The sequence below is a fragment of the Dermacentor andersoni genome, chromosome 11 (assembly GCF_023375885.2).
Source record: "Dermacentor andersoni chromosome 11, qqDerAnde1_hic_scaffold, whole genome shotgun sequence".
In the NCBI taxonomy this organism is placed as follows: domain Eukaryota; kingdom Metazoa; phylum Arthropoda; class Arachnida; order Ixodida; family Ixodidae; genus Dermacentor; species Dermacentor andersoni.
In genome coordinates, this window is record NC_092824.1 from 108,970,569 (window position 1) to 108,985,914 (window position 15,346).

The window sequence follows — 15,346 nt, forward strand, 5'->3', positions numbered from 1 at the left end:
TACTAGAGAGTGACAGCATCGGGTGACATGGTGGCAGCCCGTCATGACAGAAAACAAACTTCTCTGTCACTCAGGGAATTTTCCAAGGGAACTCGGGAAAAACCTGGAAAACTCAGGGAATTTGGAAATGCCGACTTGGTAGACACCCTGTAATTACATCATTTCCTGGTTTGAGCTCTGTTATTGTTTCTCACTTTTAATATTTAAGTCTGCGAAGATTAAAGGTAAAAGGCACGCGCTGTCGGTGTGTTGTTTCATGACATTTGTTTGTGGGCTGCCTTTATCAGAATGCTGAGGAATAACTTCGTCAAGAATGCAAGACCTGGTACGAGCAACTTCAGTGATAGAATGGTGTGGCAATGTAACCCGCACATACCGCATGTCATATAGCATGGCATGGGATTCTAGCATGCATACGCCTAAATTATAAGGAGCCTCACGGCGACGCCGACGGCAGAAATTCGCTTGGAAAGTCCATATAGTTGCTACTGCAACAATAACAGCAGCAGGCTCTGCGCTGTCCGCAGCGAGTGAAAAAAATGTCAAGACTGGAGACATTAGGCGTTGTGCGAACATGCGGACGGCATCCGGGCGCGAGGCATATTTTGTAGACGAGACTTCGCAGCAGCGCGTGCCGCGCAGAAGCAGCAAATAGACTACATACCGCGTTCCTTTCTTCTGTGGCCCTGTCGATCGTGCGCGCTGAAATGCACTAGGAATTGAATAGGCACGAACTCGCACAACGTTCAATCCAACTTTATGATTATACCCATGTTGGCCGAACCGCCATGCTTGCGGTTCCCGTAAGGACACTAGCGCCGCATGTTCCCGCAGGTCATTTACGTAGGAAACTCTTTATGCTCCGTTTCATACATCAGGTGCAACGCTGTGGAGGCTAGAGATACGTTTTGCAGTGGCTGCGTTCGCACTTAGAAATAGTTCGGTGTTTCTTGACCCGATTTCTGTGAAAAATTTTTTTATATAAACTCAGTTCTGAATGAAAATAAGAGTTTACCCTTAGAAGCAGACAAACCATGCGCTTATTTGGCTGCTAACACGTTGTTTTACATCAATTTGTTTTTCGTTGTTCTTTATTTGCATCCCGTCGCGGCAGCCTCAAGTGCATGCTCGCGCGAGCGAACGATGCTGGCGCCTAGCGAAGCATAGACGGAACGCGCGGAGTGATAAAATTAGGAGACCGCACTACTTGCGTAGCTTCCACAGTGTTGCACCTGATGTATGAAACGGAGTGTGGGTCCTGTCCGAAAACATGGCTGCCAAGACGAATTCTCGGCTCCCACCAATTGCTTCCGGCGCTTGCAGAGCAGAAAAGCATGGCCTTCGAGATTGGCTTCCTGTACTGCCAGGAATGCCGTCGCTGGGGCTGCGATTGAGACACTACCGATGGCGAGGGACGACGATGTGGCCTTCTCTGCCTCTGCTGGCCGTCTCCCCCGCAGGCAATAGGGCACCGGCCGGCGTTCGACAAACAGATGAAAAAGAAGAAGAAAAAGGAGCCCCGCTGATAAGGAACGATACCATCGGAGACACCGGCGTCGGCGCTGAGTGCGTTGCCGCCTCCGCGGCTGCCCCAGCTTTCCGCGTCGTGTCGGTTCGTCGAGCGCGCTGCGGGCGAAGACTCAGGTATGCGCGCACCCTTATCGATACCCGACATCGCTCTGCGCAGCTTGCCCGCACAGCGCGACCGCCCCCCTCCACAGTGCTGGCGAATGGTACACACACACTCTCTCCCTCTTTCAACCAATTCTTCAACCCACCGCCCCGCACCCACCCACCAACAGCGAGACACCTCCTGAAAAGCCAGAGTGGTTGCCTTTAGGTGACTTTAGTCACCCCTCCTCTCCCAACCTCCCGAAATATACAAGCAAGGCCTAAGGAACGCATGCCTCTCTCCCTTCTCTGTCGACCTGGGCCGGCGAGAGTGACGACCAGGGTATTTTTTTGCCGTCTTTCGGGCTCCGTTATATCTTCTTATTTTTGGTCTTCCGCGTGGCTATCGACAGATTTTATTGCTCGCGCTGGAAAGAACGAGCGAGCTCGTTTTCTTCTAAAAATGGGTCCCTCCGCTATTACTACAAGCCCCCTCCCCCCGTTCTCCCATCGCCCTCACGGCCCATGTAGCTGCGACGAACCGTACTGAGGAAATGCCTGTCTCCTGTTTCGGCGCGCCTTTCTCGCCTCCGTCCTCGACCTGTTGACGCGCGCTGCCGTTGGGGGCAGGGCGCCCCGCTACCGGACCCCTTCTCCTCTCCCTTCCCCCTGACCCCCCCCCCCCCTCGAGAAGAAGCCGAGTACTGCCAGCGACGCCCCGGTTACCGCACTTAGAAAAAAAAAAAGAGAGAGAGAGAGAAAGTAAACACCGACCTGCAGGGAGGAGACAACGCTGATGCGCAAGAAAATGCGGCGTAGTTTCTCGCGACAAAATTCCAACGCTTCTTGACATTCTTTGGGCAGCGGGCCACGCACGTGGAACTGCGAGGGACTGTCCGTGTGACGGACACGCGGGAAACTGGGCGTCTGGAGCAGGACAAGGACGGCGGAGGAGGCTTTGCTTCGGGGCAGTAAGTTGGCGTGAAGCCAAGGAGGTTACGTGGCTGAGACCCCTCGATGACGAAAACAAGAAAAAAGAAAAAAAAATAATTGATGCTCGCTGGCGTCGGGCAGATCGACGACGTCGCGCTTTGGATCTCGAACGGAGAGGAGTGGAGATCAAGGGTTGCTATAAGGGCGGTTTTTAGGGAAGTAAGCGAGCAACCAGCAGCAAACGGAAAACAAGTCAAGTGTCCGAAGATTCAATGTTATAGAACGTGCCTACGCAATACCGAGTGCTACCGACATTTACGCGAAAGTATGGCTAATTAGCGATATTTGTCGCTGCCGTTGGGAAGAGATTAATACGACAGCGAATTAATGGGCGAGACTAAGAACAAGGACGAATTATCACTGCCATTGCGAGTGTTATGAGCACCTTAGGAAACGGACTCAAGGTGGAGTCATAAATGTGGTACCAACATTCCCTTTGTGCTCAGAGCGCAACAAAAAAATCGCGAATCGAATAAAACTGATATATGGTGATCAATAGACCACGTGTAGTTAGTGTTTCGAAGCAAGCAGCTCCAATCTGCGCATTTAATCAGTTGCTTAATGGCCGCGACCCTGCAACCTTTCTATATATGCTGTACTCAACCATTAAAAGTTGAAACTCTGTTTCCCGTGACAACAAATGGTCTTAATAAGCAGTATAATAACTCTAAGCTCAGAATTAGAAGTGCTTAGAGATGCAAAGATACGGACAGACCAGCCCACTGACCACGAGTGGTTAATTATGGACAATAAGTTCCAAGAACCACTTATGCAGCTTGTTTACAAAAGAAGGCCGACACCCATTCGTTTAATATAATATGCCGTTTGGCAGCCCGTGCGGTAAAAAAAAAAAAAAAAGAATGGTCGCCAGGAAACTTTCCGAAGCCCCGCGAAGCAAACGCGTCAACTGGCAATACAGCAGCGATGTTTGCGGACAACATAAAAAAGCAAGACCGTTCAATGACATGATGCAATGGAATTATGCGCTGAGAAAACTGCACGAGAGATTGTCTAACGAGACAATAGCTTAAACATGCAGGAAAAATAAAGTTACTTCGTTACGACAATGACTGCTACGAAATCATCCTGTGGGTCGAAGGAATGTAATAATGCAAAGTCGCGTTGCTGGCACCAAGAAATCCGGCAAAACAAGTCGCACTGCTGGTGGTACGCGAAATTGTGCCACTCTGAAATACGTCTAATACGGTGGGTATTGGAACCCAGCCACTATTGATGACTTGAAGTGCCCACCCTCCTGCGCAATTCTGCCTCGCTTGCGTTTCTTTCGGGTATTTGCTGTAGCGGAGAGGAGAAAGCCTGCGCAATGTGAATAGTGTCGTGCCCTGCGCGAAGCTCCCTTGGTGAAGGAAGTAATGCTGGGAGTCCCGGTGCCTATTTGCATGCCTTGCACCGAAGGACAGAGCGCCTGCTTGCACTACGCCGCACGTTTCCTACAAAGCAGGAAGTGGCTGGCCATTGACTGCGGCTTCGCCTCTGAACGGCTTTTCCGCAGCAGCGCAGTGCATTTGTGGGCCCTGGGCGTCGACTTGTCGTTCTTTCACAAACGACCAAACTGCTCTCTCTCTCTCTCTCTGCTTGGAAGAAGAAAGAAAAGAAAGTCGGAGGACTCTGGACTGTTGGGTCGATTAGTGGGCCTCTCGTTAGTTTTCCAACTCACGGAACTACACGCATACCGCGCCTACAAGTACGGTATGCGCAAGCGCCGATACCTTCGGTGTGGTGTCACTGACGCGGTATTATGATGTGCGCGAAAGGTGCACGATTCTGTGACTGTTGTGCGTGGAGAACTTGGACAACATACGGAAATAATAATAATAAACATTCGCACAAAGTATGACACGCTGTGATTTTTTCGCAAACGAGATAGCAGTTGATGTTTTTTTCTAAACCTCTGTTTATGTAAAGTCGCTTCCGTTTACTTCCTTCATACAGCCGAAGACTCTGTATCGCCGCTGAATACCAAAGCTTCTTGTAAATTTCGTTAGGCATTGAGCCACTGTACAGTCGAAAAACAAACAAAACAAACAGGAAACAAAGAAACCATGAAAAATATTCGTAGTGAGTGAGAGAGAGCGAGAGAGAGATAGCAGAGAGAGGGGAAGAAAACGGAGGTCAACCAGACGAGCGTCCGGTTTGCTACTCTACACTGGGGGTAAGGGAAGGGGGCAATAGAAAGAAAGAGGAAGTGATCACTGTATGGTGCAGTGAAGCGCGGTGACACCAAACGCAAGTTCCATAGCTGGTGATCTACGTTGATGACATCTGGGCCGACCACGTCTGTGACTATTAATGCCATTTCTATTAGACCTCACGCGTCAGCGAACTCACCGCTAATTTCCTTCCTTGCTTCCCTCCTCTCTCTCTCTCCCTGTCATCATGGTTTTCCCTTTCCCCCGGTGTAGGGTAGCCAACCGGACGTTATTCTGGTTAACCCTCCTGCCTTCTGCTTTTCTCTTTCTTGCTCTGGGACGACCAAAGGGCCAGTGGTCGTTGCGCGCATAGGGGACCTGCGGGTGAGCCACGGGGGCTCACTCGAGAATTGCAAGCACTGGATTAAGAGTATCCAGCGCTTGCACTGCACTTCGCGCTGACGGAGCATGCAACTTGGTGGAAAGTACACGAAGGTTATTCACGATGGACCGAAAGAAGAAAGTGGCGACCACACATTTTGAAGTGCTGGAGATGGCTGGTGTATAAAGCGTTGGGAAAAAGTAACGGGCTCACACCGAGTATCCGCAAAGTTGCGAATTCGTTTGATTCCCCGCGCATTACGTTTCAGACGCAAGCACAACGCGGTAGCTGGTGCCCCGGCCAACGCACCTGCGCATGTGCTCCTTCGACCGCGCTTTACGCCCTAGCGCGCTGAATGAGTCCCTGCCATCGCGACAGGTTATCGTTCTTTACGCAACCTAGTTCCTCCAGTAACTGTCGTGGTTTTCCGTAGACCGCCCACGTTGTCTACGTCGCTACCACTCCACTTTCTCATCTGCCTTTCCGGATTCCTCGCGAAAGCGACCTCCTGTCACCGGCAGAGAAAGAAAGGGGAAGGGAGACGAACGGTGGCTTCCTTCGCAGCAGCCGCAAAGGAAACGCAATAGTGCGCGAAACAAGGACGTTTGGGCCAGCTATGACCCCTCGTTGAGCCACGGCTATCTCTTAGACAAACACAAATACGCAGCGAAATGTCCTTTCCCGCTCTCTTTGCTGCATTTCGATAGTTACGTTCAGCGTCGCCACAGCAGCAATGGTCTAACGAGGGGGTGCCGAGTCGGTTCTGTCACTCATCGGAAGGCGTCATCGCAGTAGTAATTGCGCGCAGACTGGCGTGGGTAACGCCGCTTTAGAAATCGTTTCTCACTATTTGTATACTGCTGCGGTGTCGTCAGAGAAAGTGACCGCTGCCCGGAGAGCGTTTATCGAGGCGTCACTACATGTAGAAAGCGGAGCGGCTACGTGCAAGCAGCTCACCGGACCACCATGAGTGGCGGTTCGAACTAATTAACCCGGCTAGACGTTATTGATGCATTGCATGCACATATGTGCATGCAATGCGAGATGCACCACCCTTTTTGTGCCGCAGGGCTAACTATTACATTTATTCAAGGAAAGGGAGAGAGAGAGAGTACGTTTCAAGCAGTCACTCGAGCAAGGGCCGCGGATAAACGTACTTATCGTTTCTCGATCGAAACGTCGATACTTCCGCGACCATCACGTTAAAATGGTATGCAGACGACGATGCATACGCGTGATACAGGTTTTTCGCGTCCCTTGTGGCTTGAGGCGCTGTCACGTGTCGCTTTCGAAACGCTGCAGTCAACTATACTACTGAAGCCGACCCGGCTGTTACCCTCACCCTCTTCCTCCCTCCTTCTCTTCCCCCGGTGAAAGTAACGAGCGCACAAGGACGCGCCGTGCCGGGTTAAAACTGCCGGGGCCGTTAACTTCACGGCGACGGCGGCGGCCACTGAAGGCGTAAGTGGGGAGGACGGGAAAATAAGCAGCGGGGTGAGAGGAGGAAGCGAGACGGAAGAAATGGCCCCTCGTTCATCACGATTCGGGTGCGTACGCTAAGCGGGAAAAGGTGCGACTGCGCCACGTGGGGCGGTCGGCAATAGCCGGAGAAAGAAAGAAACAAAGAAACAAAGAAAGAAAGAAAGAAAGAAGAGCGGGAGCACCGTGCAGCGGATGCACGCATGCCGAGACGCATGCAAATGGGATTGCGTCAGCAGCCGAATCGGCGATCTGGCTACGATGAGACCTTTTTGCGAAACAGACACTTCCAATCTCGAGTGACGATTCTTAAGGCTCGAATCGCAGTTTTCCGAAAGCGCAGCAGCCTCGAGTGAGGTCAGTGACCTATGGAGCGACCAAGGTGCTGCGCGAAGCAGAACTGAGATGCCAAGGGATCGGAGTAGCCGAAGTCCTTGGCGAGAACGGACAGCCATGGTGGACAGCCACCTTGTGTGAGGCACCGCACTGCGCCTCACAAAGATCCTTCAAAGATCCATCAGCTCCAAGTAGGAAGGAACTTTTGAGACACGGTGCGTTAACGATGTGTTCTTGCCTCTGCGGCTCTTGTCTTCGCTACCAGTTCGTACCCTGTGTAGGGTTGACGTCAGAACCTGCTCCAAGAATTTCCAACGCTTCTGTCTAGCGGCGAAACTGTCGTTTGGCTGGCCTGCTCGCGTGTCCTGCCGTAGCGCTGTCGCTGCCCACTTCGCTGTTTCGCGCTCTGCGCGGACAGTTCTTGCGTGCGAGAACGTTCGCGAATTCTGGCCCACGATTCGCTAAAATGTTTCTCCTGGCAGCGCTTCGTGGGGTTTTTCGACGGAACAGCACCCGTCGATATTACAGCTGCAGAGTCTCTAACGAAGTGGTGGACATGATCAAGCCACGTTGAAATCCCGACGTGAATTTAATAGGTTTCATGAATGAATGAATGAATGAATGAATGAATGAAAGCATTCGTGAGAGAAGCCTGGGAGTACACGCAACGTTGCCGCGCGACTTCCCGCTGGAAGCACTTTGCGTGTATTCGCGGGCTTCTTTCATGCTTGGAAGAAAACTTATGTAGCACGTATTGAAAAACAGGAAGCTGTATCGGGAGTTTCTAATGTTGCTCTACAATTTTCTAATTCTAACTTTTCAGCTAAATATAAGAATTGAGAACTTGATTAATCAAGATTAAGTATGTAATTAGGCGGAATGCAGAAAAGTATCTCTCCAAGCGACGGCAATATATATATATATATATATATATAACCCTGTATATGCATTGCTAGGCTGGTTTTGTTATCCCAGAATTCATTCCGCTTTACGTAAAGTACATAGTACATTAGTACGTAATGTGCATTACGTACATAACGTACAGCCTATAGCACCACCCAGGACGCTGTTGCGTGACTCCCGGCGACGGCGTGACACCTGATGGCCGCGGCCTTCGCGGATCGGGGATTACGATAATCCCCGATCTCCGCGGCCTTCGGGGATTACGATAAGCGGAACCAGTCGTGGGGGTGTCGTTTACGTGTTCGCGTGGCGGATCGCGAGGGCCAACAGCCTATATGCACGCACTATTCGCGAGTCAGTTTCAAGTAGCGCCGCGTGTGCAGCATTGCGAGGGCTAAGGCGGCAACCACGTTGATGCGCCTTTCCGATGCATATCGGGCGGAGAGGCACTATAGAGGAAGAAGTAGGTTGCGCTGCTTTCAGCAAATGAGCGAATCTACGACACTAAAAGAAAAGCCAATGTAGACAATGCGTACTAGTTAATCCTTATCTATCCCTCTCTCTTACCGCCAGAAGAGGCTCGGCCTCTCTCAGTTACTCTATTTCCTCGCCGTGAATGGAGTAACTGTATACAATACGCCCCCATGCCGACAAGCCAAAACTCTCTAATGACGCCGGTCGGCTTGCGGTATAGTAGGGTTGCTGGGAGCGTCATTATGTCTACACGGACGGTAAGCGCGCGCAGGCAAGGTCACGCTTCTCCTAGGGTAAACAAGGCACGTTGTAGGGCAGGGTAGGGTAGGGTAGGAGGGGGGGGGGGGGGGGGGGGGCAAGGGGGAATGTAGGTTGAAATTTCCCGACGCATCGAGGAAGAGAGCGAGCAAGGGGATAGCGGCGATAAGTGGCGTCGATCGCAGAGTCGATGAAGCGGCGTGCGATGCAGTGCAGGCGGATTTCGTAACGGTCGGTTGGCCCAGATATTTCACCCGACGACGCTGAGGGCCTCGCGCAGGTCTTAAATGCAGTGCAGCGGCCGATAACCAGCCGGTAATGTGCGTCGTATACCGACGAGACCGTGCCACTTCTGTCTCTGTCTGCGTATTCCGTGTCATAGAGCGTCATACGATAATTGCTAGAGGTAGCTCCGGCGCTAGTGTCTACTGGATGACGGTTCAGCCAGCACCGGAATTATGGGAAGTGCATGGATTCGCCTAAACTTCGTCCTTCCGGCTTCAAACGGCTTCGTGACTTTGTAAACTCGTCATTTTCAACAAGCTATACTGCGGAAATAAACAATTAAATAAACGTTGTAAAATTATCCGGCGGCAGGATTCGAACACGGGACCTCGAGCAAGGAAGCCCGATATTGAAATCATTACGTCACGGACGCTTTTATTATTATTTTTTTAATTTTACGTCAAGGACGCATGTATCGAGAAGCGACGTACAACGTCCTTATGAATCCAGTGCCTCGGGACGCTTGCCGCGTTTCGATTTGGCCACGGTGACAAGCGTAACCTTTGCGATTAGTAACGATTGTGCATATTCGCAGCGTCTCCTGCCCTTCGAAAAGTACGGACTGCTCTGCAATTTGCGACAACGAAGGCAAATGAAGCGCAATGAACAAAGCCACAAGAACATCCGAATCCACGGACACGAACATCAGACAAATCCATGTGCATCCCATCATTCCGGTGGTGGTTGAACGGTTGCAGCGCCAGGGTTCCCTCTAGTAATTATTGTAGGCAACTCTGTCCCGCGTGCCTTGCGTATACATCCCCTCCCCCCACTTCCTGGCTCGGCGATATGTAGTGCTGAGGCCATTCCGGCAGGTAATCGAAACACGTGCATAGCAGTTAATGGTATTTGTATGGAGGCACCGTTTGCCTTGCGAGGGCGCCACCCAGCGCCTGTTTCTTTGTAGCGCGTCGTGCTCAATTTGCGAGAAAAAACTGCGAGGGAGCATAGCGTATCGAAAATGAAGCCTTGAAAAGTCGGCCCAACACGTAATCATGCCGCGTTGTCTTCCACCGCCGTGCACGGCACTCTTGCTGTCAGCGCCATGGTCTTGTTCGAGTTATCGTGATACGAAACTGTGGCCTCGACGATACGCGTCGTAGCGCGTACATAAAAAGGTTGTTTTGACTTAGCTTTAATTCGGCCAATGTTAAAATCGTCCGTGGCATGACAGCACAGTTTTGACTAAGCAATTTGGTTTCGTAGAAAGGTCTTAATCACTTCGACAAAGCACGTCTCTCTCACTTGTGTAGTGAAACAGTGTAAGTTATTAACCTTTACAGTTAATTTACCATACGCGTAGCTGTAGCAGAGCGAGTCTGGTGAAAGTTGCTGCGGTTTTTTATCTTGCAGACATCGTGAGACAGCACCGGTTTGGAGATATCCACACTCAAAACTCGCGACGATTTGCGCTGGCTCTGCACGTATATTATAGTTTTATGAAGGTAGTGCGCTTTTCACGCTGCAGGATAAAGCTACGCGGAGCGCAAACGTATATACATTATTAAGTGAACTCATTCCGAGCGCCGTCCGGCTTCAGTTTGCTGGTGCGATGTATGGCGTAATGTAAATAATCAGTAATTAGCAAGGTTGCTAATTACGGAAAGGAATACTTCAATTTCTGAGGAGCTGAATTCCGGCCTCTGCATGCAACCGAACTGCATACGTGGAATTGTTGCCATATCTACCTTAGGAGATGCTTAAAAGAATGGTTAGCTAATTAACAATATATTATCTTGCTTGTTTACTGTCTGTGGGTTTAATGAGTAAGCTTTTGGTTTTACTATATTCGTGCTGTATTCTCTCTGGATAGCATTACTGTAGTAACGTATTGCCAATACAATGCAAATGGCACAGTAGAACATACTGGAAATAATTCTCTGTGAAGTACAATTAAGACATCCGAAACTGGAGAATAGTGTCGGGAAATCGGGGCCCCTGGATTCTTGTGGAGCTGGATAAACAAACGTTCGTATCAAAGAACCGAGCGTTTTTAGAGTAGTGGCGGTGGGGCCGTATTCCTCAAGTTTCGGTCAAATGAACAAGGTGAGCGAAAAAAACCAAAGCTCGGATCGCTGAACCTGTTCTCTTGGAGGAACGACACTGCGAGAAAAACAGCCTCCGCAGCTTTATTTTTTTTTTGTCGTGCCTGAGAAGCTGAGCGGGCCGGTGTTGTTCTAAGCAGATTAACGCTCCCTGCGCGCGAGCCGTCGAGCTCAACGAACTACGTAAGCACGCGACACGCCGATCGCGGTGTTCCTGCTTCGTGGAGGAAAGGCAGCGATTCCCGCTGGGCTTCGGAAAACAAGGACAAATGAAGTCTCCGGAGCCAAACGCGACGCGTCTCGAAAAGGAACGAAGTTGCTGCTTTGAATGAATTGGGACTGCAACCATCTCCCCCCCACCCCCCCGTTTTTTTTTGTTGCTTGTAATCTCGTAATCTTCCTTATTTAGCTGTTGCTCTCTTTCTTTTGTTTTCTAATTCTTAGGTCGAGGAACAGCGGCGTCGAAAACGAAACATTTCACATTTTAATGGAGGAATTCGACGACGGCACTGACCTGCATCATGCCTCTTTGGACAAGTGATGTACTATCACTCCCGACGTCCTGTTCCACGTAAATGTATGCGCCCGGTGTTTTGTCGAGCAATTCGGATAGTGATGCGGATGGACCTACTATATATACTGGCCTGCTTACGTCGCTTAAGTTAGCCTCGGTGTCCAATCAGACGCACTCAGTCGCCTCTTCGCTCGCTGTTGCGCATGTGGCATCGGTGTTTATAAATGACCAAATATGCGCTGTCAGCACTGAATGTAAGGATCGCGGTAATGGTCGCATATGGCTAGAGTCCAGTCGGCGATTTCACACATTTTTCCTTCCGAAGTACTGGATTAATGAGGCGTCGCGGCTGGGCTGAGATACCTCGCCGTTCCTTGCAGAGGCGGGGTCGTACTACAGCGTGAGCAGTTACAATCTGACTGTACGACGGACCAGCAGCCGAGCTCCGTTGGTCCGTAGGCGTAGAGGCGTAGCTCTCGCAGCTGCGTTTGTCGTGTATCCTTGCCGGTGTTGTACATAAGCTGGCCAAGGGGACGCACTGAATGCTCGTATACGATGGGCGTTGGCAGAAGACTTGTCCTAGGCGTTTACTCTCAGCGCTTAAACGGAGTCAGTGGGCGCACGTCAAACCAGCGTCTGTCCGGCAGCTGTATAGCCTTTCCTGCAGTTTACATAGCCAAAACACGTGCAAGAAGTTGCAAAAAAGCAGCCCCCTTATTCACACAAAAGAGCTCGTACGCTAGAATTGTCCGTAAGAAAAAAAATTCCAGCCAACGGCAAAGAGCACTTACGAACAAATAAAGCTTTGTGATTTCAGCTACTCTTCTATTTGTGCTCTAGAGCACGTGCTCACGCGTGCGCGCATTGCAGTGCAACGCCGGTTAAGGTCGTTGGAAAGTCTACGCATTCAGAACCGAACTGTCGTGCCGGGAAAGGTCTGCGCACCGTGCGACGCGCAAGAGCCGGCCTTCCGAGGACTCACCTTCGCTCTTAAAGCTGTAGTAGTGCGTGACCTCCTTGGCGGCTCCGCGGGCGAGGCCCTTCCTGCCGCGTCCGCGGCTCCGTCCTCCGCCTTCCTCGGGCGAGCGGTGCAGGCTGCGCCGGTACACGCGCATCATGTGATCCAAGTGCAGATTGTTGGAGGGCGCGCGGCCGCGGCCCGTGGGCGCGCTGGACAGTCCCAGGTCGGCCAGTATGCGGCCCTTGATGAGTTCGATGGCGCGGGCGCGCTCCGGGTCGTCGCCGCCGCCGCCCGTGACGGCCCTGGCCCGGCACCCGGAGGGAAGCACCGCCGCCACCAGCAGCGCCCACGACACCGCCAGGACGGGACACAGCATGGACGCGATCAGGCCGAGTTGGGCGCCTCCGGCCGATTGCGCATGCCTGCCTTTTGCCGCGGGTTTATTGTCCCCGCTTTTGGATGACAGTCGTTCGCCTCTCCTGCCCGTCCGATGGTGCCCGTCTACGTGGGAGACTGCGTCACAGTTACCTTCTTCTTTCACTGGCTTCCGCAAGGTTCGACGGGATTCCTTCTGCGATGCAACCGCAGGTCACCGGTGGCACACGATTGGATACGCCGATCGAGGTACACGTCCAGCTTCTTGTTGCTTGTCGTCCTCAGTCGAACGCACTAGTCAGTCCCCGAGAGAGAGAGAGAGAGAGTATCCTTGCATCCAGAGCGTCTTGTCCCTAAGGACTGGGGCGCGTGGTCGTCGTCTTGGATGGGTCAAGATTTCCCTCTAGGATTTGATCTACGCTCACTGTCACCAACACTAAATACTTTCCAGGAATGCCTTAGAAAAAATAAAATATCCTCCGCGCAGTCAGTCTTGCTTGCTGTACGGTCGACGCGAATACGTGCTTTGAATCCCAGGGCTGATGGCGCCGCTCAAGTGTGGGTGTAGTCGGCAGTCGGTCGCTGCGGCTTTCCGCGTGCTCGTCGACTTTCCGTAACCCGTCACGCACGTTATACTGCAGTAGTGGTTTTCGAAGTTTCTGTAAGGCGCGAGTTGCCGCTCCTGGTTTCCTTGCGCAAGCTCGAGGGTTGCAGCCAGAGAAATTCTCACACTGGTCACCCGCCACGACGCAAGCTGTACTCGTACTGGTTCCGTCGTACTGGAGAAAGCGCCTTAGAGCGGGAAAGACGTGGAATGCGAACAATCGACCTAACTTTCACAAAGTTTTCCTTTTCCTATATACACATACTGGTGTTCACTGGCCCGTCACTATTCTCGGCACGCACGTCACAAAAGCGGGAGAAGGCTCCACGTCACCGAAGGTCTCACAGACACTCAACGGTCGCTCGTTGTCGACGGTGCGAAGATCTCGGCTCGACGTCGAAGCGAAGCGGAAGAGGAGACCGACGCGCGATCGGCTCGAGCACAGTCGCTTTTCTCACACCAGTCGGCAACGGTAGCACGGCGGTTGCTATTCCTCCCGACGGGCGACTGCGGCGGCGACCACCAGCCGGTGCGACGACGAAACCACGCTCTTCGGGAACGCCGATGTAGCGATGCCGTAACGTAGCGTCTCCCGCAACGCACATTGCCCGCGGTCCCACTCGGAGTCACCCCACTTTCTTTTCTTTCTCGTGAGCCGCACGCCTAAATAACAAGAGGATGGAGCGAGTCTTGCGAACCAGCTGGACGGCTCGTCCGAGAGTCCCGCCTGGTGACGCACACAGACGGTACGAAGCAACGCGGTGACGCCGCGGGCATGTCTTCACGGAGGTTGCTGGTGCCGCCGGCGCCGAGGGGCAGGAACCTTGCTGTTCAGCAGCTGTGCATCGCAGAGCGGTTTCGAGGAGCGAGACGAAAACGCTCCTTCGTACTCCTGGCTCGAGCTTCTGGGCCGTCCGTGTCTCGCCGATGGTTCAGCGGCGGCGGCGAGCAAGCCCTGCGTCGTGTACGCGGAGGCCGACCGGCCGACCGGGCGCTTGTCCCGTACTCGCGAGACCGGTCTGCGGCGTGTCGGCGACGACGGCTGCTCCGTCCGGCGTGCGTGCTCGCAGTGGACGAGACGCGAGACGACTTTGGCACGTGCCGAGACGACAAGTTTTCAGGTAGAGCGAGGCGGCTCTCCTCCTCGCCTCTCTGCTAGCCCTCGTCTCGCCGCCGCCACGGTGCGTGCGGCGGCAGTCTCCTGCCCTCCCACGAAGAACACCTCCTCTTTGCCCGCCACCCCTTACCCTCCCCCCGCCTTCTCTCTGTCGTACAACGGGTGCTTGCTCGTCGCCACCGCCGATGCTGCCTGTTTCTTCAGAGCACGCGACGTCAGGCGAGGGAGGCGTCGCCATTGGACGGTGCCGCAAGTGACGCTTGAACTTTCCCGTTCCTCTCCCGTCGTGCCTCCATTCTTCTTCGTTCTCTGTTTCTTTTTCTTCTCGTTCTCCGTTTAGGCGACGAAAAAGAGGTATGTCGACTCGAAAGGACCAACACGGAAAGTGGGAAACGCCGGGAGAGGGAAGACATCGGACAACGAGGAATTGACAGTTGGGACAATTTGTTTTCCCTCTGGGCGAAATCGTAGCGTACGACGCCAGTGTTTGATTGTGCGCGTGCGCGCGCGCCCACGCTGTGGTTGGGGCCCGCCCTCACCCGCCGCAAAATGGCATTGCACCACCGCCACTTGTGACGTTCAACCTGTTGCGGCGCCTTTCGATACGGAAATAGTGGTGGTGCGGTGGGCGTCCGCTGCATCAATTTCCTGTACGCCACGTTTGATTGCTCCGTCGTCAATTTGCGGAGCGCAAAAATTCCTAAGCGTCCATTCGCCTGATGACCCCATCACCGGAAGGCTCGGGGCGCTGAGTGCTTGAAGTCACGCCGTGAGATATCGAATGCGCTCGACACTCTGTCGCATCCAGGGATGCCATCGAAAGGTTGCGGAAGGAGATCGTTCTCCCGCCAGTCACATT

General features: G+C 52.7%; 1 protein-coding gene across 1 annotated transcript in view; it reads right to left on the reverse strand.

Annotated features, from left to right (window-relative positions):
- LOC126539441 (transforming growth factor beta-3 proprotein-like) overlaps positions 1-14,516 on the reverse strand; it is a 76,154-nt gene extending 61,638 nt beyond the window's left edge. Inside the window, exon 1 of the mRNA XM_050186275.3 lies at positions 12,413-14,516. Within this exon, the coding sequence (XP_050042232.1) occupies positions 12,413-12,767 (355 nt within the window). The 5' untranslated portion in view covers positions 12,768-14,516. The remainder of the gene's footprint in view (positions 1-12,412) is intronic.
- Positions 14,517-15,346: the final 830 nt, after the last annotated feature.